The sequence below is a fragment of the Eptatretus burgeri genome, chromosome 4 (assembly GCF_056783735.1).
Source record: "Eptatretus burgeri isolate ZD-2024b chromosome 4, Ebu_testis_v1, whole genome shotgun sequence".
NCBI classification, from domain to species: domain Eukaryota; kingdom Metazoa; phylum Chordata; class Myxini; order Myxiniformes; family Myxinidae; genus Eptatretus; species Eptatretus burgeri.
In genome coordinates, this window is record NC_140964.1 from 81,589,609 (window position 1) to 81,612,768 (window position 23,160).

General features: G+C 43.0%; 2 protein-coding genes across 5 annotated transcripts in view; one reads left to right on the forward strand and one right to left on the reverse strand.

Annotated features, from left to right (window-relative positions):
• Positions 1 to 11,825, forward strand: part of PAFAH1B1 (platelet activating factor acetylhydrolase 1b regulatory subunit 1) — a 68,550-nt gene extending 56,725 nt beyond the window's left edge. For both annotated transcript variants that reach the window (XM_085878981.1, XM_085878982.1), the window contains exons 8-11: positions 8,719 to 8,947; positions 9,060 to 9,161; positions 10,153 to 10,309; positions 10,472 to 11,825. In XM_085878981.1, coding sequence (XP_085735107.1) covers positions 8,719 to 8,947; positions 9,060 to 9,161; positions 10,153 to 10,309; positions 10,472 to 10,545 — 562 coding nt within the window. In that variant the 3' untranslated portion in view covers positions 10,546 to 11,825. The remainder of the gene's footprint in view (positions 1 to 8,718; positions 8,948 to 9,059; positions 9,162 to 10,152; positions 10,310 to 10,471) is intronic.
• Positions 11,826 to 12,194: 369 nt separating this feature from the next.
• Positions 12,195 to 23,160, reverse strand: part of CLUH (CLUH binding protein of NUMT mRNA) — a 102,092-nt gene continuing 91,126 nt past the window's right edge. For all 3 annotated transcript variants that reach the window (XM_085878952.1, XM_085878951.1, XM_085878953.1), the window contains 9 exons: positions 19,177 to 19,330; positions 18,945 to 19,084; positions 18,772 to 18,852; positions 17,351 to 17,476; positions 16,818 to 16,939; positions 16,582 to 16,675; positions 14,482 to 14,616; positions 14,295 to 14,368; positions 12,195 to 14,192 (listed from right to left, as the gene is read on the reverse strand). In XM_085878952.1, the coding sequence (XP_085735078.1) occupies positions 14,054 to 14,192; positions 14,295 to 14,368; positions 14,482 to 14,616; positions 16,582 to 16,675; positions 16,818 to 16,939; positions 17,351 to 17,476; positions 18,772 to 18,852; positions 18,945 to 19,084; positions 19,177 to 19,330 (1,065 nt within the window). In that variant the 3' untranslated portion in view covers positions 12,195 to 14,053. The remainder of the gene's footprint in view (positions 14,193 to 14,294; positions 14,369 to 14,481; positions 14,617 to 16,581; positions 16,676 to 16,817; positions 16,940 to 17,350; positions 17,477 to 18,771; positions 18,853 to 18,944; positions 19,085 to 19,176; positions 19,331 to 23,160) is intronic.

Below are 23,160 nucleotides of genomic sequence, written 5' to 3' on the forward strand. Positions count from 1 at the left end.
ATAATTAATAATTAATGAATCTGGCTTACAAAATGTTTTTTCATACCTGACATGTTACTTTGTGCAGTGTCACGAAACTTCTGTGGAATTAATCATTAATTAATTTTCTCGCTCTAACGATTTTTCAAACCTCAATATCTCCATAAATACTTGACCAATTTTCATTCTGAAAGTTGCATTATAATCAGTGAAGAATAATCTACAGGATTATCATAATCTCCGAGAGCTAAGCCTATTTTTTTGGTTTTTTTTCTACAACCGTAAGTGAAATTTCCCCAGAGAGTGGACAGACCGGAAAACGACGTATTGCACTTACTGGTGATTCTGATGTGTTAATCCGGGTACTAAATGAACAATACATATTTATTAATTATGTCATTAGTAGTATTATCCTCGTGTATCTCTGTGAACTATTTCAATCTAAACAGTTAGTTTGGACTGTTTCGCGGTTACCTGAACTGAACATTGAGAACTTGTGGTATTGTAGAGATGACCGTCACCCCCACACGGGGGTAATTTTTAAGCCTGGCCCTGCAACTCTGGTCAATGGTGTCCATTGTCCCTTGAAAGACAAAATTCTTCTTCACCCTGCAGTGAGTTCCAAGGCATCCACTGGCAACATCAAGGATGGTTGTCTTAAAGGCACTCCACAACTCTTCAGGACTTCCCAAATCCCCACTCAGGCTGTTCACAAACTACTCAGCTGTCCTCTCATCATTGAGCTTGTCAACATCTGGCCGAGGTTGGGATGATGCCATTTTCCCAAATTTGAGCTGCACCTTCAGAGATGCTACAACAAGCCTGTGGGTCGGTATTGAGGAACTGAGCACTCCGGTAGACCCTGCAGTTCTGGATCATCCTCCAGCGACCATCAATGAGCACATGGTCGATCTCCTTTGCCACACCACCAGCATTGGAATACCAAGTCCAGCGATGAGCCTGTGGGTGCTGAAACCATGAACCAGCCACTATAAGTCCACGACTTCTTGCAAAGTCAAGGAACTTGGTGCTCACCTGTTTCACAGTTCCAGACTCTTGGGGACCAACACATGTCTCATAACCATCCCTATCAGTTCCAGTCGATGCATTGATATCCCCCAAGACTAGAAGAGTATCTTGCCTGGGGCACTGATCAACCACAGACTCGAGCGTGGCATCGAATGCATCCTTCACGGTGAGATCACCCACCTCAGTTGGAGCATAAGCAGAAACTAGGGAAACGACACCCAAGGAGTAATGAATCCATAGTCTCGTAATACGCTCGGTGACCGGTGTTCCCTCATTTATCATTGGACTCAGCTTATTGGACACAGCTACAGCAACTCCTTTTGCATGGTAACCATCAGAGCGACCAGACCAACAGTAGGTGTAACCACCCGCCATGATCTTGCCACTATCCGGTCTCCGAACCTCAGAGAGTGCTGCAATACTGATGTTGAAACGCTTGAGCTCAGATGGTAACAGAAACAGGTGATCATCTTCTCTCAGGGATAGGACATTCCAGGCACCCACCTGAAGGGACCACCTCAGATTAACCCAAGGATAACACCTCAGCACTACTCCGCCACACACCACTGCAATCTGACCCAGGAATTTTACGCCGTGCTTTTCCTCCGATCATTAAGGAATGGGGGTCCTGAAGGCTTTGCCGCAATCCTGTCATCCGGTGAGCTGCCCTGTGAAGGACAGCAGCACAGGAGGTACTCCACAGAGTGGGTTTTCAGTTTTCTTCGCATTTGTGGGTTTTGCAGAATCAAGTGTTTTACGGTGGCCGGAGTGTAAATTGGAATGACTCAAATTCAAATTTTCATTTTTTTTTTTTCCTCATCTTGAACCCTGTGACCCTAAGTCCCCACTACCTGGGGCATGAATACGGGATCAAATCCAAAAAATTGTTGCATATTTCATGAGTCCCCCAATGTTGATTGCATATTCAAAGTTTCATTAAACTAGTAATGGGTGTCCACAACCATCCCTGACCATGTTGTGGAACGTTGGCCGAAATCCTTGTGCGAACGAGATGAAAAGACTCTACTGAAAGTTCCGCTCAACACAAAATTCAGGATAATATTTTAGTCCTCATTGTCTTCTATATTGTCTATTGTGCCACACCACTGACACGCTGCTTATGGCAGAAATTAGAGATGGTGCAAGCCTAATTTTCTCTAGCTTGAGCTGAGAAATACTTTCATACAAGTTGAGTCCAATGTTGAGCTTCTTCCTTGAAAATTGTGGGGAATTAATTCAGCATTCCTGCCTTTTCCTGGTTTTTTTTGGGGGGGGGGCGTTTTTTGGTTCAGGCTCAGAAATCTTGGGCTCAAACCATCTCTTGTGGCAAGTATAGATGTGCTTGCGTTTGTGCATTGTGCTCTGCGCACCTCCTTTCCCAACACTAAGGGAAGACTCACCAACTTGTATTTTATGTCCTTCAAAGCCATCCCACATCCAAGTTGACTGAATTTAAAAAAATTGTGCAATGGTAAAAGCTAGCTTCGGACAAGGAAGGTTTACATGATGATTGGATGAAAAATGAGACTGGCATTGCAAAAAAATCCGTTTTTTTTTTTTGGGAGGCTTGCGTTGCAAGGTGTTTCTGGCAGTCAAATAATATTTTAAATCATTCCAAACAGGAAACTTGCTGTTTTTTAAGGATGTCATAAAGAACACAAACAATTGGCACGAAAAATGAATGTAATGTGTTTGATAGGGTGATGTAAAAGTGGTAAAACCCGAAATTAATTTATTTATACGCCTTCAACCCTTTATTTAAATTGAATTATATACTTGAACACAAATCGCCTTCATAATGCTTCCAAGAACCATGCTGTATGTTGACATGGAGCATGATAGGGCATGGCATGTGAGATGGTGCAGTATTGGTGTGAAGAACAGGCTGCTGTGGGCTGTGTATGATGCTATTTGACGCTGTGTTCTGTGGTAATCAATAAAGCCTCCATCTCCTGAACTGCGACTCAACGTCGTCTTATTACAGTGTCTAAGGGAGGTGGATAAGACTGCTTTAGTAGCACTAAACGTCTGGATTTTTTTTTAAACCCTTTGAACCCTAGTGGCAGTTTTACCGGTCGCTATTCAAACCCACAAATACCCCAGCAGCCGGTTTATCGGCCACTATTTGTCTCCATTTAGCTGAGCAGCCCGATTTTTCTCCAGGGAGCCCAGGGTGGCGGAGCCGAAAGTCCAAGGACCTCTGTGTTCAAAAGGTTAACCTATCTTTAAAATCATTGCTTTATTAAAATTGAAGTACCATATTTTCCGGTGTATAAACTGCAGCCATGTAATAATTTCACTTTGGTTTTTCACCATGAAATTTTTTTTAAAAGAATATATTGATGTTTTTTTTTGTGATCTACAGGGTGCCCCACAGAAAATCAGGAAATTTGAGATTTTCAGATTTATCTTGCCATATTTTACCATATCAATAAACTAACATATAATAAAGTGTATCTTTATTTTACACTACATCTAAGTTTGCTTTTGTTTTGTTTGAAAATAAAGTGTATCTTTGTTTTACACTACATCTAAGTTTGCTTTTGTTTTGTTTTAAATAAACTGTACCAAATTTCTTGGTTTTCTGTGGGGCACCCTGTAGATATAAATACGTTTGGACATTAACTTTGTAGGAACAAAGTGACAGAGGTATCAACATGCTTACTCTCATATCCACCTAATTTAGTCCAACAGCCTTATTCTCACTTTCAAGAAGTTGAAGAGAGGAAAGGATACCAAGAAGTTTTTATTTTTCTTTCTTATTTTTTTTAATTTTACGAAGAGGATTTTTTTTTTTTGTTTCTAGAAAAAGGAAGAAAAGGGATTCATTCATATCATACATATTTCTTGTGGATTTGTGGCCCTATAAAGGGCTGTTTCGGCTTGATGAAGCATTTCAGCTAAACCCGAGGAAATCCTCGTCAATGCTTTCCTCGTTGAAGATGGCATGCGACTCCTTGTCCAAATCAGGGTAGAGCAAGTCTTCGTCATTGTCACCATCATTTGCAGTCTCCTCCTCCCAAATGATGTTGGCCTTTGTGCTATCCTTGTTATTGGAGATGCAGCATATCAGAAATGCTCGCTTGATGATTGTCGACGGTATCTCTTCCGACACTTTGATGATCCAGAAGGTCGAACTTTCTCATCCTCCCACTTTTGGTGTCGGTCTTCTCCTCACTCATTATTCAGTTGGACCAGCAGCGACGTAGCCCGTCCTTGAACGGCTTGTTGATGGACACCGGGGAGCTGCAGGAGCGATGTCATCCCACCTGGGATGATTATGAGGTAGGTGTTAGTCTGACGGAGCAGCGCTTTGGTGTCTTCAGTCGAATGACAAATGAATGCATCCAGGCCTAACATGCTCCGTCGTCGGGAGAGACCGCCATCCGGCCTACTACTCCAGACCGTGCACACCCAGTCCTGGACCAATCCCTCGTCTATCCACCTCTGCTGCGCATGAATAATGACGCAGGCTAGAAACTTGTCTTTGGGCATTGTCTTCCTCTTCAACACGACAAACGTGGGAAGCTTGCCACCGTCTGTGGTACAGGCGAGCATGACGGTGAATCGGTTCTTCTCGTGACTTGTGTTGATCGTTACATTGTGTGCAAGCTTATTTGAGGTGGGTACTCCATCTTCGACTTTTTGTGGTCCTTTCCCTCCTGGCTCAGATAGCATTCGTTATCTTGCCAAAACGAAGTTTTTGCAAGATATGTTAATCAGCTTGTATTTTTTTGTTTGTTTGTTTGTTTGTTTGTTTGTTTGTCTGTAATCACGTATAAAAAATTCTGCAGAGCACAGTTATCATTGGAAATTTTTGTAACTTCGCATATCAGAGGCCTATAGAGGTCCCTTTCAGTGCACAAAATTTTGAAGGTCAAGGTCAAAGGTCAAGGTCACTTTGTCGCAAATCCGGGGAGTCGACGAAACCCTTATTTTTTGAGTAATTTTGATCGGATCGTCTTCAAACTTCATGGGAATATAGTTCATGGTCTGGTGCTCAGCTGATTAATTTTTGGTGGCGATTGGCCTTGACCTTCATGGTTAGCGCCTAAGGTCAAACATATTTGACTCCAAGGTCAAATTTTGAAATCTTAGATACCATATCGAGTAATACCTCATATGAAAGCGCTTGATAAGTGCTTTCCAGATCTATCAAAAGTTTGACGCTATGACGTCATTTGGTGACATTATGAGGCAAACGCATATTTTTCATGGTTACTCTGTAGAACGATTCTCATCGGAATCTCTCGTAGGCAGATATTCCTCAAGGAGTCGCTCCTGGTGAATAGCAGCTCTGTTCACCTCAGTGTGACCTTAAAGAAGTCACACGTGGTCACCTTTTGGCAAGATACGGGTCACCCTGAGGGTGACATTGGTTTATTCACTCGTCGAACATAACCGGTGTGTTTTCTCACTAACTGAGCTGGGACAAATAGGGTTGGAGCTGAGGGTGACTTACAAGAGGTTCGGTGCACGGCTTAACGTGAAGGATGCTCTTACTTGTTTTTCTTGTTTGCTATATTTGGAGTGTTCAAAAAAGTTATTATTCACTCCATCTACAAGTATCTTTGCCAGACTCTCGCTATTGTGAATAATTCTTCTTTTGATGTGACACCTGGTGTTTTTCTTCTTTTGTGTTTAATGGCGTTTTCAGAACTGTGAGGCTCCATATACACCACGCACCTAAACTCCGGGCATGTCTGGGTTTATTTTTTTTATTTAATTTCCACACATTGTTAACAAAATGCTGTACATACTCTTCACCTGAACCGATTTTCAAAATTTAAAAGCCTAAATTTAGCATAACAGCAGTTCTGACTAATTTTAAAAAAGTGTTCATTTGGAATAATAATTGAAATTCAGCAATGATTGTTTTTAAGACTGATTTATATATATATATATATATATATATATATATATATATATATATATATATATATATATATATATATATATATATATATATATATATATATATATATATATATATATATATATATATATATATATATATATATATATATTTTTTCTATACCCTTGTATTAACCGCATCCTCAACTTTTACCTTTTTTTGCCGATAAGTGATTAAACACCGAAAAATACAGTGTATATACTTGAACACTGCATGTGGTATCGTGTTCTGTGAACTCTCGTTTATTTAGCATTGTTTATCCATCCATCCATTGGGACCATACTCTGTCCAGAGCATTGGTGCTGCCTAAGCAGTCTCCTTGGCTATTGGGAACAATCCTGGACAGGTCGCCAGTCCGACACAGGATACCAGCAAGCTGGCACTCATTATCTTGCCAAAACGAAGTTTTGCAACATATGTTAGTCAGCTTGTTTTTTTTTTATTTTTTTATTTTTTGTTTGTCTGTAATCACGTGTAAAAAATTCTGCAGAGCACAGTTATCATTGGAAATTTTTGTAACTTCGCATATCAGAGGCCTATAGAGGTCCCTTTCAGCGCATAAAATTTTGAAGGTCAAAGGTCAAGGTCACTTTGTCGCAAATCAGGGGAGTCGACGAAACCCTTATTTTTTTTGAGTAATTTTGATCGGATCGTCTTCAAACTTCATGGGAATATAGTTCATGGTCTGGTGCTCAGCTGATTAATTTTTGGTGGTGATCGGCCTTGACCTTCATAGTTTTTTTTTTTTTTTGTCTGTAATCATGTATAAATCACTCTGCAGAGCACAGTTATCATTGGAAATTTTTGTAACTTCACATATCAGAGGCCTATAAGAGGTCCCTTTCAGCGCATAAAATTTTGAAGGTCAAGGTCACTTTGTCGCAAATCAGGGGAGTCGACGAAACCCTTATTTTTTGAGTAGTTTTGATCGGATCGTCTTCAAACTTCATGGGAATATAGTTCATGGTCTGGTGCTCAGCTGATTAATTTTTGGCGGCGATTGGCCTTGACCTTCATGGTTAGCGCCTAAGGTCAAACATATTTGACCCCAAGGTCAAATTTTCAAGTTTTAGGAACCATATCGTGTCGTACCTCAAATTGAACACCTCGATGAGTGCTTTCGAAATATGTCAAGCTTTTGAGACATTATGACATCATTTGGTGACGTTATGAGGCAAACGCATATTTTTCATGGTTACTCTGTTGAACGATTCTCATCGGAATCTCTCGTCGGCAGATATTCCTCAAGGAGTCGCTCCTGGTGGATAGCAGCTCTGTTCACCTCAGTGTGACCTTAAAGAAGTCACACGTGGTCACCTTTTGGCAAGATACGGGTCACCCCGCGGGTGATATTGGTTTTTTTATTGTTTATGGTTAGCCTGAAACTCCCATATCTTGATTGGCCAATCGCCATGTAGTCCAGCTGAGGGAGGTTTTACTGACCAAGATTATATGGTGGTGTTTTTGTGCACAAAATGTGTTTGTTGGATTGAAAGTTGGAAAAGTTAGCATGTTTTAGATATCGAGGGTTTTTCAAGTATGTGTGTAATATTCCCAATTACACAGGGCCCTGCTAAAAAACAGGGCGCTATTGTAATCTGGTCTGTCTGTCTCCGTCTGTCACACTGTCTCCTAAAGTAAACTGTTGTGCAGAAATTCACTAAACTTGTTAGTTATGATCACCACATGGCAAGAATGTGTGAGAGCAGTGTCAATTTGGCCCCCACCCCCTGGGGCCCTGGGATGAGGTCAAATTCCAAACAAGGACAAATGTGTCCACGAGCAGCGACCTAAAAATTTTGTCGGCTTAAAAAAAAAAACAACAACTTCCAATATTTCGTCACGTGCCTTGATTAAGCCAATAGCGAAACGCGTCATAATGTCTTTACGTATTTACGATATATCGTGTATTTACGAAATTACAATACGATAAATGGAATAATCTTTAAATAGTAACGTGAACTTTTCGAAACCCTAAAGCAAATGTCTGAATATATTTAAAAGTTCATGATAAACGCTCTCAAAAGGCACCGTCTATGTGAGGATGTGTACATGTGCTCAGTATTTAAGGAGATCCGGATCTTGTATAACCAAGAGCCGAGTCCTCGAGATTAAGGTTTTGTCTTCACAAAAAGAAGAAGAAGAAGAAGAAGAAGAAGAAGAAGAAGAACAACAACAACAACACTGAGCTCTCTGAGCAGCGTTTGCTACGCGAGACGCTGCTAAAAATGCAATTACAGGCACATTTTAAAACTTTTTTTCAATGAAACGTATTTGCAATCAACATTGTGGGGCGCATGAAATATGTAGCAATTTTTGGAATTTGACCCTCGGTTCAGGTTCCGAAGGTGGGGACGTAGGGGATCAAAAGAAGAATTTAAAAAAAGATGTTTTTTTTAACAAAATTTGATTTGTCATTCCTGGTGGAACTTGTTGCCATCTTTCATCTGTGTTTTAGGTGGGAAGCGTGGGGATTTGTGATAGCGTACCATTGACTTCGCTGTCGTATTGCTTTTTTTTAATTAAAAAAAGCTTTGGGGGGAGAGCAATGGGGGGGGGTTCCCAACATTGAAGGAGTTTGTACATTGAAGTATATCTAGTTTTGTGGTACTGAGCATTTCCCCATTTTATTGGGATTGCTATGTATTTTGAAAAGAAGAAAATGGCAAATAGATTTTCAGGTTTTATGTGATCATATTCTGAGATTCTTTCTCATTTTTAGAGGCAGGTATTCACATTGCATTGAAGCTTGGTTGGTCGTGTTTGTAGTCTTCGTCTCCCTTTCCTGTTTGCAGCTACTGCGTGAAGACTTTTGCCGGCCATCGTGAGTGGGTGCGAATGGTAAGGCCCAATCAGGATGGTTCCCTTCTAGCAAGTTGCTCCAATGATCAGACTGTGCGTGTGTGGGTCACGGCGACGAAGGAGTGCAAAGCGGAACTGCGTGAGCATGAGCATGTGGTGGAGTGCATCGCGTGGGCCCCGGATACGGCTGCACCTGCAATTTTGGAAGCTGCTGGGGGCGAGGTGTGGCCACGTTATCCACCTTGAATCGGGAAGTCTCCGTTCCTGACACTTGGGCCTGATTGACATGAGCTTTGCATTAACTGACATTTTGATATGCTGGTGTTGTGCTTAGGGAAAGAAAGGAGGAAAGCCTGGACCTTACCTGCTGTCTGGATCTCGTGACAAGACCATCAAAATGTGGGACATAAGTACAGGCATCTGTGTCATGACTTTGGTAAATTTTCCTTCCTTTGCTTTTCTTTTTCTCCCTTTCTATGATATTGTTATAGCATAGGGTTCGGGGCTCGCCATGAAGGGAAGAACTCTAGTTTCTCCCGAACCCCCAGTCCTGAGGCTGCCAACCACAGCCAACTCTGCCACGGTCCAATGGGTTGTCTTACACGGCCATAGCCACTTGACTTAAACTACCGGATCCCCTTTCTCCTCACAGTATCTCGCCTTTTTTCTCCTCTTGTCTCTTGAGCCTCTTTATCATTGGTCCATGATGCAGCTACTTAGAAATGTCACGTCATTCTGTGGTGACTGCTGCAAGCGCCCCCAGCATCTCCCTCGCCCGCAAATTTTTTCTGTACAGTGCTTCACTGTTTCACGCAAGAGGCACCGTCCCACAGACCATGAACATCGAGTGTCATGCTTTGTTCCATGAACGTGTGAAATAAGATAATGCATGCATGGATGGAGTAGCAATGGAGAGAGATGCAGACAGACTGAGGGACGAAGGTTGGACCGTTGACTTGAGGTTTAGTGGTGGGGGTTATTGGGGGATTGTTGAAACAAACCAATGGTTTGAAGGAAGGATTGTTTAAAGGAGTGGAGGTGGGGGGCATGTGGGAAAATGGACCGATGGGGTAACAGAGGGATTGCTGAAAGGATCAGGGGAGTTAGGAGGAAGTCCTCCCACCAGGGAAATACAAACTAACCTCAACGCATGCCCCCCCCCACCTACAATAACAACCCTTCGACAAGGGGCCAACGTCTACCAACACATAGACTTAGGAGATAACTCGTCCTCGGGTCTCCTGCGTGTATGCTCTCCCCCTGGGGTACGTTTCCAAAAATGTAACAATAAATTTGATTTGGGCAAAATGTCTGTTGCTCTATATCTGGGCAAACTTGAAGTTGGCTCATGAGAAGTTGTCAGTTTTTGTGAAAAGTGCTAGCCATCTACGAGAGAGCACGACAATGCTGTCCTCCATACTCCGCAGGTCGGCCATGACAACTGGGTGCGTGGTGTCCTCTTCCATCCTGGTGGTAAGTTTGTACTGAGTTGTGCAGATGATAAAACCTTGCGTGTGTGGGACTTTCGCAACAAGCGCTGCCACAAGACCTTGGCTGCCCATGAGCACTTCGTCACTTCCATGGGTGAGAGCTGACCGTGTGGTTTTGCCGGCGTTACGTGTTTTTGTTGTTGTTGTTGTTTGTCTTTTTTATCATCTGTTTTTTACTGTTTTGATCAAATGCATTTATTCTGTCGTTTGGCGATTTGATTCTCATCAGAAGTCGATCACTCCTGCCCACCCATAGATTTTCACAAAAGTGCACCGTATGTGATCACCGGCAGTGTGGACCAGCTGGTGAAGGTTTGGGAGTGCCGTTGATGCCTCGTACACGGTTATAATAACGGGTTCCCGGCCTTAGCACTTTATTCCGGCCGTTCTCCCACCCGCTCAATTTCTCTTATTCTTGCTTTCGTGCTCGACAGATAAAAGCAAATGTGCAGTTGTTTCAACCTTTGTGTGCCCTTCGTTGAGATACCATAATGTAAATTATTCAAACCAAGTAATCAGCATAACTGCAGAACGTGTACGTAGTTCCTTGCATGGAAACGGGCGCCATTTAGCAGTGGCATTATTAAAGTCCGTGTACTGCTGAACCTGTTATGCTAAGCGTATGTGTGCTGTGGCATTAGATGTTTCCAACAGGGCCTGCCTGCCAATTAATTTCACTTTTTTGGCCTTTCTGCAGTTGGTCCATCAATCTCTATATGTATTGTACGTGGCTGTGTATATGCTTAATGATGTAAATGGTAACTGTGGCTTTTTGTTTGTTTGTTTTTTTCTTTTTTTGGCCTCAGACGCTGGGCCACGACAGAGTCTTTAATTTTTTTTTTTTGCGCTTTCCGAGTCTGCTCAAATATAGTATTGTAGCTGTAATTGGTCCTTTTTATTTTATTTTAAATATTGCACATTTGTTTTGGAACTAGCTTCTCTCACTGTGCAGCTTAAGTATTGACCAACACACTTGTGCAATGGGACATTGACCTTCAAGCTTCCAGCTCCCACCAAATTTTCTCAAGCTCCCACATCATTTGCTCGATGTGTTGTCATTATGGCTTCTTCCTTGAGATTTTCAGTTGAGACAGATTGGCTCTTGAATCTACATGGCATCACAACTGGGATTTCATGACAGGCTTGTGGGCTTGTTGCTTTTATTTCTACTTCCTTTGCTTTTTGAACTTGCATTGCTACTCACTCCCCACCCCCCCCCCCACCTTTTTCAGCTAGCTGTACTTTCACCTTGTATCTTTGCGTTATGGGTTTCCAAAGCTTGGACACTGCTTTAGTCCTGAGTGCAGAGACATGGATATTGAGCAAAGATTGGCGCACACATTATTGGGTTTTTTATTTTTATTTTTTTTATTTTTTGCTTATCTGCTCCCCATACGGCTCTGTTTGAGTTGGCATCATGTGTGTTGCCAGCCTCAAAATTTGACAGTGTGGTTAATTATATTTTGAGGCAAGTGTTTAATGGTATGTTGTAAGTTTAGATTCAAATTTGTGTACAAATAATGCTATATGTTTTTGTCTTGCATCAAAGACGGTGGTGTATGTATTAAAAGTAGGCTTGGAAAATAAAATGGGCTTTTGCTGTCTCCTTATCCAGAACTTATTTTACTTGAAAATGGCTCCACAATTTACTTTGGTCTGAATTGATTGGCTCGTGTCAAGTGGGTGCTTAAATATATGGTAAGATATTAGACCAGCCACAAGTGGCTCATTTGGGAAGAACGAAAGGCAAATGAAATGTTGTGCTTGGCAATGCCTTTGATACTCTGATTGGACAGAAGGCCCTTCAAGTGTCCTTTGCATGGTTCGCACAGCCATGGGAGAACAAAGTTGCAGTTTTCTAGGAATTAATACTTGTGTTTTATGTTCAAGTGACATTAGATTTTCCATTGTTACTTGTACATACATTTTCCAAAAAAAATTCAATCGTCCCAGCTACTGTAATTTTTCTTTTATTTTAGTTTTAACTTTTTATAGAACGAATCAATATAGATGCATGTTTGGATTATATTTGGGAAGACGGACAATAAATAAAAATTTAATACAACTGAAGTGGGAATACCTGTCCCGGAGCCAAAAAATTCCATAATTACAGGAGTTAGACCGACAATTTGGAATCGCATGCGACACCATGCTTTGGTGCTTGGTGCCTCTCACGTGACTCCTAAGTGCACTTTCCCCCCATATTTCAGATTGTGGGATGTCTTCTCACAACCCTGCATCTAGGCTTGTGAACGGACTCCTTCACGAGCCAATCCCGTAGTGAATGTGGCTCAGCAAGCCACGAGGAATTAAAATAGCAACGCTTTGACATTCTTTAAATTCTCTTCCTTTCCCTTAAAAATTGCAGTGTGCATGCTAATTACCTACTTCCTGTAAACACTTGCATAATTTATGCATGACGCGTGAGAAACCATTTGAGCTCTGCTTTGGTAAATCCCTGGGGGAAGTTAAAATTGCTCATGAGATAGCGGAATTGACAATTCCGACCGGGGGTGTGGCGGTAGGTAGATTATTTATATTTGCATGATTTTGATTTTTCTAGGCGTTAAGGTCTTGGACAAGTTTTCCAGTGCTGGAAAATGCTTCATAATTTTTCCAGGAGTTTTAAGGACTGTGCGAACCATGCTTTGAGAATACCTCTTGTATACATCTTTTGGATTTTATACCTGTATGCCATGCTAGTGTGTTGAATCTATCTAATCTGTGGTTTGGGAGGTGTGTAAGCTTGTGCTTGAAGGTATTGTAAATCTGCTTCGTGTTTCGCAGTCGATCAGTGGTGCTGCTTCATTTTCATTGTCGCCTCCAATTGGGTTGTGGAAGAAAGCTAAGTTTTACCATCGGTCTGCTTTTGATTGTACAAAAGTTCTTTGCCTTGGCACAATTTTTTGGAGTTTATCCACATGTATCTGTAAACACCTTGGCCAAATTGCTTTACTGAATTGGCTCCAACATTACAGCTGATCATCCAGCACTATTGCATCAACCAAACCAGAAAACTTTGTCATGGGTTACTCCGATTTTTTTTTTCTTCCCCATTCTTCTTGCTCCTCCCCCACCCCACCCCCCTTTTCCCTTGCAATGGCTGTTTTACCACTTCGCTGAGGATATTGTTCCAGCTTAAAAGGATCTCTTTTTGAAAAGGAAGGGTTTGGGTTGGGGGGGGGTTCCTCCATTGATACTAAATTATACCTCTTCAAGCCTGTATAAAAACAAAACGATTTTTAAATAAAAAGCTCCCTTAACCATAGTAACGGCTGTTGGTGGTTTTGATACCTGTTTCCCATTTATTTCAACATTTCCATAATCCTTCCAACATGATGCTTTCTCACACACTCCAGTTTCTACTCATCCATGATGAAGAAGAGTCCTGTTTTACATGGAGTTAATCAAATAAAAGCCAGCATTTTGCAATTTTTCAGATATCCACTTAAACGATTAAAATGATCAAACCTGACACTGACATCATCTATTTCATTCCATACAACCAAAAGGGGACCACGAACTCGTACAATGTTTGCAAAGCAACTGCACTCTGCATGGATGGCAGGAAGAGCAAGAAAAGTGGGAATGGAAAAAATGTTGGCTACTTGGGGATCGGGGAAAAGGTGATGATGGAAGCGATAAGCATATTTCCACACGGATCTAAAAGCTAAATTATCAAACTCTTAGCAATTCTGCAAAAATGCATGATTTTCCAAAGTTTTCAACCTGATTGTCTTGTTAGATTGTACTACAAAACAAACGTGAAGGATGCTGGAAATGTACATTGGATATGTCCCAGCACAGGTTCAATTTAGTTTATAAAATGCTCATATTGCTAGGATTCTTGGCCGGCTGGACTTTCTTCCTTATTTTCAGTCTCGGCAATTAGCGCTTCAACATCCAATGTCGGCTCTTGGTTTATCATGTCTTCGAGTTCCTTTACCTCTGCCTTCAGTTTTTGGAGGTCTTCGCAACTGATGAGCACAAATGGGGAAGGGGTGGAAGCATGTGACACTCAAACCCTCCAAAAAGTAAAACCAAGTTTAACTTTGGCCTTTCAGTGCAGTGTAAACTACCTTAACGTAGGGAGGACTATTCCATTGATGGCATTCAACATCTCCAAGATGTATGGCATGTTTGGAGCAGGAATCTGTAAAAGGGTTGCAGGTTAGTCCTCGTTCAATCAAGGGATCCAGCTTGTCACTTGGAACTAAATACGCAATTTGCATTCCCAGCAATCCATGTCCAAAGCTTTAATTTTACCTGCATGGGCTGGATGGATGGTTTCGAACCGTTTTTGCAGATTTCGTTCACGTTGCGCTGCAGAACAACCGCCTGGTCTGTGAGCTGCTGTAAATATGTGTAACTTGCTTCCGTCTTCTCGTGCATCTTCCCAAACTGAGGCAACAACCCATCATCGTCTCACAAATGCATTGCATGATGCCGCTTTTGTACTATCAGTGACCTTAACATTAAATGATAAATCATCATGTACCGTGCTACATATATATATATATATATATATATATATATATATATATATATATATATATATATATATATATTTCTCCTGAAGCAATTTTTATTTTAGCTCTGGTTACAATCCTGGAGAATTTGCCACTCCGACACAGGATACTCGACAGTGCCATCAGAGGGAAGGTGTACGCATTGTTTGATTTCCTTGCTTATGAAACATCAGGATGAGATGATAGCTCAGCTGGGATTCTAACCTCGGTTAGACAGCTCAGAGGTGAGTGTGTATACATCTAGGTCATCCTGCCAGCCTCACATGATACCAATTTTGTATGATTAGAGGTGTCTTACTGCACACCCATGTATGACGTTGGGGGAGGGAGAGAAGAATGAATGTTTGAAAAGTGTACCCCATCCCCAAATCATTTTTAAAACAAGAAAAAGATGCAAACCCTTGCCAGGACCTCTTTTGAGTGGTGTATTTTTATAGGTTTTCAGGTAAATCCAATATGGCTGTCAAACCATGTGACCTGTGACCTGTTCCTCATGGATAGGTCGTATGTGTAAAGTTTTGCCTCGATCTTTTCAGCCATTTCAGAGAATAAGATTTTAAAAGGTTTTTTTTAATTCTTTTTTTTTAGCGATATAGCTGCCGAATTACGTCACCGATGACGTCGTGAATTTTTTTCTCTATGGAACATTTTATCCTGAGATGACCCTCAAAAATTTACATACATTCAATATATGCGGATGTAGCATTCTACATGTGCAATTGTGATGTCGTAATGAGGGCACCTATGATGTCATAAAAATCAATCTCATTCGCCATGAGGAGTACTTGCTACATGCCAAATTTCATTTTTTTCCTTGGTGTGGTTTCAGATAGAGGTCCAGAGTTTTTCCAACATGGGTGCCACACCACGTGACCTATGACGTCATAACTCAAAACATTCTACATGAGTAGTCGCACCAATTGTGAAAATTTGATCTCAAACCTATAAGCGGTTGCAGAGAAAAACGCAAAAGTTCTGTGCGGACAAAAACAAACGGACCTCTCTGAATCCTTCGGCGAGGGTAACAAAATTGTGGAACTCCATGACCATTTTTTTTGAAGTGTCATTGAGTTCCACCGTCTTTGTATCCAAATAGATTCGGTGACTGCAACATGGTCTTGGCTTTCAAGCTGCCAATTCTCATAGCCATGTTGCATTGTTTGTTTGTTTATAAAAGTTAGGTGTTTTTTTTCTTGCATCACATTTACATATGACAACATGGCAGTCTTTAGGATTTTAACTGTGCCCTTCCTTTTTTTTTTTGGACGACTTTTTTTAGATCCTCATGGAGAATCTGTAAGTCTTACGTTGTTCTTCATCTTCTTCTTGTGGACTTTTTGTTTCACAGGTAACAGTTTTCATCGAAACTTCCTGAAACTTGGCATATATGTGTAAAAATACCCCGCGCAGACAGTAACCATCTCCGATTTTGAAAAATCCTCCAAGAAAAAAGTTTTGACGTCAAAATATCTCCGCTAATGGAAATCGCCTCAGAAATTATCTCCGAAACTAGGCAAGCTGTTTGAATTTTGTTTGCGGGAATCAAGCTGGGCATTAGCACAGATAATTTATCGCGAACCTGATACATCACAATGACGTCATATTCGTTTTTATGAAGTCATCATTAAGAGGACGAGGATCTTAGCTCATTTGAGCTTGTTTTTCTTTTAATCCCTCAATAGTTTGAAATCGCAATGTTTAACTTTGCATGTGAACCTGTCAACCCACTAAGGTCTGTTCTTGTGAACTTTGATCATTGCTTCCATGAGTTAACTTGGCATGAGACTTGCATGTTTTAAGTTGTGGGGGAAGATTGGAATCGTGTGAACATTCTCACTTGCTCATTGTACACTGTGTACGTCTCCTTCTCGTGCTTCAAAGCCGAACGGAAATCTCCCTTTGCAGCATAACTTCGAGCCAGGAAGTGATGGCTGTGCACATCATACAAGTAAAAGGTTTGTGTGTGATTAACCAAAACGATTATAAGAATTGCTCTTCAATCTCTTGTTTGCAAGATGCTGGTAAAGTTTAACTTTCCGGTGCTGTGCTGTGCAGTGGTTTAAGTAAACGAACCTGAGTGCAACTTTGAGTGACATTTCACCACAATGCTTTGTGTTGAGGGTTAGGGCTTTGTCCAGAAAACGTTGGGCTGTGTCATGCTCCTCCACTGCAGTCAGCATGAGGCCAATGTTACTCTGTACACACATTATCATCTTTCAAGACCCACAGAAACACTCATTGGCTCAGTACCGTATACGCCATGCCAGGCCCCTGTTAGGCAAGCTTTTACAGCTGATCTGCAAGCAGCAGTTTGTCTAGGCTCATCGTAACAATTTCCAGGCCCTGTGATTGGTCAACAATGGTAGTGTTATAAAGCACCAATGCCTCCCTAAATTAGGTAAATATATCCAAAATGTCTGGATCTTTGATTCAGAGTAAAATAAATTAAAAATACCCTTCAAATATTTTTGCATATGCATGATATAGTTGGTGGTTAAATGATTTGGTAAAGGCCTATAAAGCTACACTGTCAAAATCAACCATTCACTATCCTACTCAACCAAAATACCAAACCACGGTTTGCAGGTGTCTGCTGGAAGTCTCACATCAATAGTAGCTATTTGTGGATGATCCTCACTGCAGACGATAAGAGCCAGGTAGCGTGCACGGTACAGGAGCTTCAGTGCCTTTGCTACTTGTGCATTGGTGAAGGCAAAAAGAGCACAGATCACCTGGGGCGTGGGGGCCAGGGTGAAAAATCTGGTAAACGTATGGCAGATTCAAGGACAAATAAATGAAAGCTACTTTAAGTATTTTTAACATCTGATGACGATGTCCCTGATACCCACCCCCTCAACACAATTACGGTATCAATGAGAGATCAGATTAGGTCTGGAGTTTTTTTGGTTCCTACAGATCGATCAATTGATTGCTTGTAGTGCTGGAACCCAATACCCATAATCATGCATTTTCTTGCTTTAATACATTTGCTGAAGCGGACTTGCAAGTGAAATGGAGGATGGAAAATCAAATAATTAATACTATGGTCAAAACAAAGCTTGTTTACATTGATTAAGATTATCTCCATGTCAAGGCAACAATTGTGTGTTGAAATTAATGGATGCAATTATTTAAAGACTAATGTAAAAACTGTCCAAAATGAACCACAAAAAGATCGGCCACCTCGATCAACTGGTCTTTATGGTATGGGGGAATTTGGAATCCTGGTAGGTCGGGGGTTCGATTTTGACCTTGGCTTAGCCTTACCGAAGGCAAAATGGTACCTGCTGCTTCCTCGTGTATTGCTCAGCATTTAGAGGATAGAGCACAAATCTCTCGATCGAGTGCAGCCTGTGGCTGCTGGTTGCATCATTGGTTAGGAAGTGGCTATGCCGCTGATGCAGTGTCCCCCTTACCAGTACACTGGTGCTCATTTTGCCGACCTCGGAAGGATGACAGGCTGAGTCAACCTCCTAGTGTATTTTAATTCAGCAGCCAACGGGGCTTGAACTCAGGACCCGAGGATCCCAAGCCACCACCCTAACCACGAAGCCAACACCAGGCTGCGAGCACAGATAAACCACCTGGGTTGGCATCCTCTGGGGAGGGGGGAATTCTCGATTTCCTCACTGAGGGCAACGACAAAAGCCATGTCACAAGGTGGCGTTGCCCATACCCAAATGCCCCATGAAATTGTCACTTCCCCCAAGGTCAGCAGCTGTTGTTCTGACATGTGGTGTTGTCTCATGTATTCGTTTGCAGGTGCGATTTGTGTTTCAGATCCTTTACGCACCTTAGACCCGAAAGAAAATTAAACAAAAACTAGCGATTTGAGGATCTCATTTTGATTGACCAAATAATTTGTCATACCAGTTCAGAAATGGAATGTGAGAGTGCAAAGACAAATTTCAGCATAAGTCTTAAAATCATCAGAGGCCAATTAATTAATTGATGTTTAGTGTGACCACATGATTCGATGATAAATTTTCACTTATCTTTCCCGTTTCAGGTGCTCTCAAACACTTACGTAGTCCTGAATGGTGTATGGGTTATCCAGGCCAAGCACTCGCTCACTCATTATCAAGGCTTTCTCTTGGTGAATCATGGCCTGCAAATGGATGGCAGAAATCACATTTCATAGTCATTTCGATCGATGAAGCGTTCTTCCAGGTTTATCAACAATACTATATGACCTTTTACCTCTGCCTGGTTTCCCAAGATGAAATTGAGTCGTGCAAAGACACGGAGGCACGCGCAGATGTCAGGATGAAGAGCACCAAAGATGTTATTGTAGAGATTTAGGGCTTCAGCTGTTTGGTCACATGCATCCTTTAGAAAACCTGCAGACGGTACACAAAAGGTTTGTACACGAGACAGGTCCCACACCCAAATGGAGATGGTGGCAAGCGGCCTGGCCTGGCGGTAGTGGCACCTTGCTGGATGCGTGCCTGGGCACTCTGCAGGAGGTGTTGAGCATCACACGCAGGAGGCCACAGGTGTTTGGCAACGGGAAAGAGGTTTTCTATGTCCTCTTCACCAAACGCAGGCTTTTGCCGTCCGTCCAGCACATACTCGCGCAACAGCAACTGCAACACACTCAAATATGTCAGTCATGTTCAACAATTATATATATCTCAATGTTTGAGTGCAAGGCATAATATGCCCTCTCAAAACTCTCCTTTTATTTTTATTTTTTTTTGTATACCTTGTCGAGGCTTGTATGAGAGCTAACACACAACGCACATCAAGGGGGGGGGGGCATGAGACAGGAGGGGAGGAAGTGGGAAGAACAAAATAGTGGGGAACAGACATTTGGAGATCTGTGGAAGGGAGAGGGATGGGACGGGGAACATCGGGAATAGAAGATGGACATTTCAGGGACTTTAAGGAAGGAAAGCAGGGAATTTGAAGGAGGTGGGCTTGGGTGGATTATCGGGGGTAGAAAAGATCGAGGATTTGGATGGGGGATGATTAGAGGTGGTGGTGAACTGCTGTTTTGAAGGGCTGGAGGGAAGAATGCGAATGAATAGAGTGAGGGCGTTTATTCCAAAGGTGGGAAAAAAAGAGGAATGAAAGAGTGAAGGTGAGCAGTGATTCGTGATTTTGGTAGTTTTACCAGAAGGGGGTTGTTGGCGGACCTTGAGCGCCCTGCGGAAATGTGGTGGGGACAAATCGCAGAGAGAGAGCGGGGGGGGGGGGGGTGGCGAGGCTGGAGAGGAGACGGTAGAAGACAGAAAGACCACCGACCAACCTGCGGTGATTGAGTGAGAGGCCCAAAGACTCAGCTTCATTGCGGGAGATGCCAATAATCCGAAATGTCTTGATTTCTACAGCGTGAAGCCGAGAAAGGTGGGAGGCAGAGCACCAGCCCAGAGGGGAGAGCAGTACTCCATCAGGCTGCGGACAAAAGCTTTGCAAGTGGTCAGGAGCTCAGGTCGGCCGAGGAAGGACCTTGCACGACGGAGGATTCCCAGTCGGCGACTGGCTTTTGAGGCGAGGTTGGAAATGTGACTTTCCCAGGAAAGGTCATGGCAGATAGTGAGACCCAGATGCTTGAAAGAAAGGACTTCCAGAGGATTGTTGAGAAAGTGGATGGGGGGGGGGTTTTCTAAACGGTCGTTTCGAAGAGACATAGTGAGAGTGTGAGATTTGTCCGGATTGAAAGACATGTTCCACGTGTTGGACCAGTTTGTGATTTTATCCAGATCAGCAGTGCGCGAAGAAGCTGCTGCTTGCCGGTCTGAGGGATGCCTGATGGTACGGCAGAGGGTGGAGTCATCAGCAAAGAGATATAGAGGATTTTCCAGAGACTCGGAGAGATCATTGATGAAAACCAGAAAAAGAACAGGACCCAGAACGCTACCTTGAGGAACTCCAGCCTGGACAGGAAGGGGGGATGAAAGAACTCCATTTAGGGCCACACGTTGACTGCGACAGGAGAGGAAGTCTGCGAGCCATGAGTGGAGATGGCCTTGGATACCATGGGAAGAGAGTTTGGTGAGCAGGGCAGGGTGCCAGACTGTGTCAAAAGCATGTGATATGTCCAGGGATACGGCTCGGATTTCCTGTCTGGCATTGAGAGCTTCCATCCATTGTTGGGAGAGCAGAAGCAGCATATCCAGGGTAGAGTGACCTGGTCTGAAACCAAAGTGATGATCAGAAATCAAGCCATTGGAGAAGAGGAAAGATTTGATGTCTGAAGCGATGATGGATTCCATAACCTTGCTGATGATTGGGAGAAGGCTGATTGGTCTCTTGTTGCAGGGATCTGTTTTTGCACCTTTTTTGTGCAGGGCAGTGATGTTTGCTGATTTCCAAGCAGATGGCAGATGGCCTTGAGCAAATGAGAGGGTGAATAGAACAAAGAGAGGCTGAGCAAGAACAGAAGAGCAGGCTTTGAGGACATGTGGGCTGATGCCGTCTGGACTGGTTGCAGAATCTGAGTCGAGGTTTGACAGCAAGCTCTCCACCTTGTCAGGAGAAAAGGACACAGAGTCCAGGGACAGTTGGGTGCGACTGGGTAAGGTGGGTAGAGAAAGTGATGGGGTTAGGACACAAGATTTAGCTGCAAACACCGAATTTAGGCATTCAGCTTTTTCACGTGCGGTATCAGCAGTGCGGCCATTTGAGGTAAGGTGGGGGATGGAGGGGGAACATGCGCCAGAAACAGATTTGATTAAACGCCACCAGGATTTTGAGGAGGGAGAGAGGTTTGAGAGTTCAGACTTGAGATGAGAAAGATGTTGTTTTCTGGCTCTCCTGAGGGTGGATACACACTTGTTCTGAGCTTTGTGGAAGGAACCGAGATTGCCCTCAGTTGGGTTTGCTTTCCATGAGGCAAAGGCAAGTTGTTTCAGGACAACTGCCTCGCCACAAGCTTCAGTAAACCAAGGGCGGGAGGACGAGTAGGACAACTGAACACGAGAGGGGATAAATCTGTGCAAGAGGGAGAGCAAGTTTCTTTGAAAGAATTCCCAGGATGAGTTGATGTTGGAGAAAGTAGTGATAGGAGACCAGTGTATAAGTTTGAGGGCTGCTTGAAGACCCTGCCAGTCGGCTTGAGTGAAATGCCAGACTCGACGGCGGTGAGGTGGTTCTCTGATAACAGCCAGAGAGATATCCACTTTGACAAGGACGTGGTCAGAAGAACCGATTGGAGCGGAGAAAGAGCAGCAGATATTGTCAGGGAAATTTGTCAAAATCAGATCCAGAAGAGATGGAGTACCATTGGTTGAGATCCGGGTCAGGAAGTTGACCGATTGAGTCAGTCCCAATGAGTCGCAGAAAGCTTTTGCTGAGGTGCCATGACAGGTGAGAGAGGTACCCACACCTAGCCAACTGGCATGATGACAATTGAAGTCGCCACATATGAGGAAGAGAGAGTTTGGATGAGAAGATAGAAGTTGGTCCATGTTTTCAGATAGTGAGGTGTTGATGGAGTCATCACTGTTAGGTCGACGCTACCGTCCACATATAAACATGAGGTGGGAGTGGAGGGGAAGCCGTAGCCAGAGGTATTCCTGGTGGTGTGGGGGAGTGAGGGCAGTGCATGGAGAGTGAGGAATAGAATCTTTGCTGAAGAGAGCAACTCCTCCACCAGGGCGAAGCTCAGGTCTGTCAAACTGGAGGAGGGAGTAACCAGGGAGAGATATACTTGGGAGTCAGACACGTCTTGGGGGAGGAAAGTTTCTGTTAGGCAGATTATGTCCGGTTTGTCAGTGGCAACCTGTATGGAAAGATCTGAAAGGTTTGAGCGAAGTCCCTGGATATTTGAGGTCCATACTTTTAATGAAGAGGTAGGGGAGGAGGCTTTGGGTGCAGGGGCTGGGGGGGGAGGGTAGGACAAGGGACAAGGGACGAGGGGGAGGTAAGGAGTGTTGTTGAAAGAGTGTGGGGGATTGCAGAATAGCGAGGGAGGGGGCCGAATGAGGAGGAGAAAAGGCTCTGTGGTGCTGGGGGAGAGGGGGGACAAGAGAGGGAGAAGAAGGCAGTTGAGGATTTGAGGAGGTGAAGTGAAGAGATGGATGTGAGAGGGCAGTGGAAGGAGGCAGCTTTGTGGATGGGAGGGGGGGCACAACTTTGGGAAGGATGAGTGAGAGGGTGAAGAAAGGTGGGAGAGAAAGGTGAGGGGGGAGTTTTTGAGAGAGGTGAGAGGGAGGCTTGGAGGGAGAAGAGTGGGATGGTTGCTTTGAGAGTGAGGGGTGAGTTGGCACTGAAGTTGGAAAAAAAGAATGGTTGATGGAAGCAAACTGGGGTTTTTTAAAGTTATAGGTCAGAGATGCGATTTAACACGTTTCTTGATGGATGCAATAAAGGCGAATTCAGAGAATGGAGAGAAGAAGCGCTGTAATAGTTTGATTTTTTAGGCAAGGAATGAAGGAGAGGTCGAAATGAGAGCAGTCTGTTAAAATAGCAG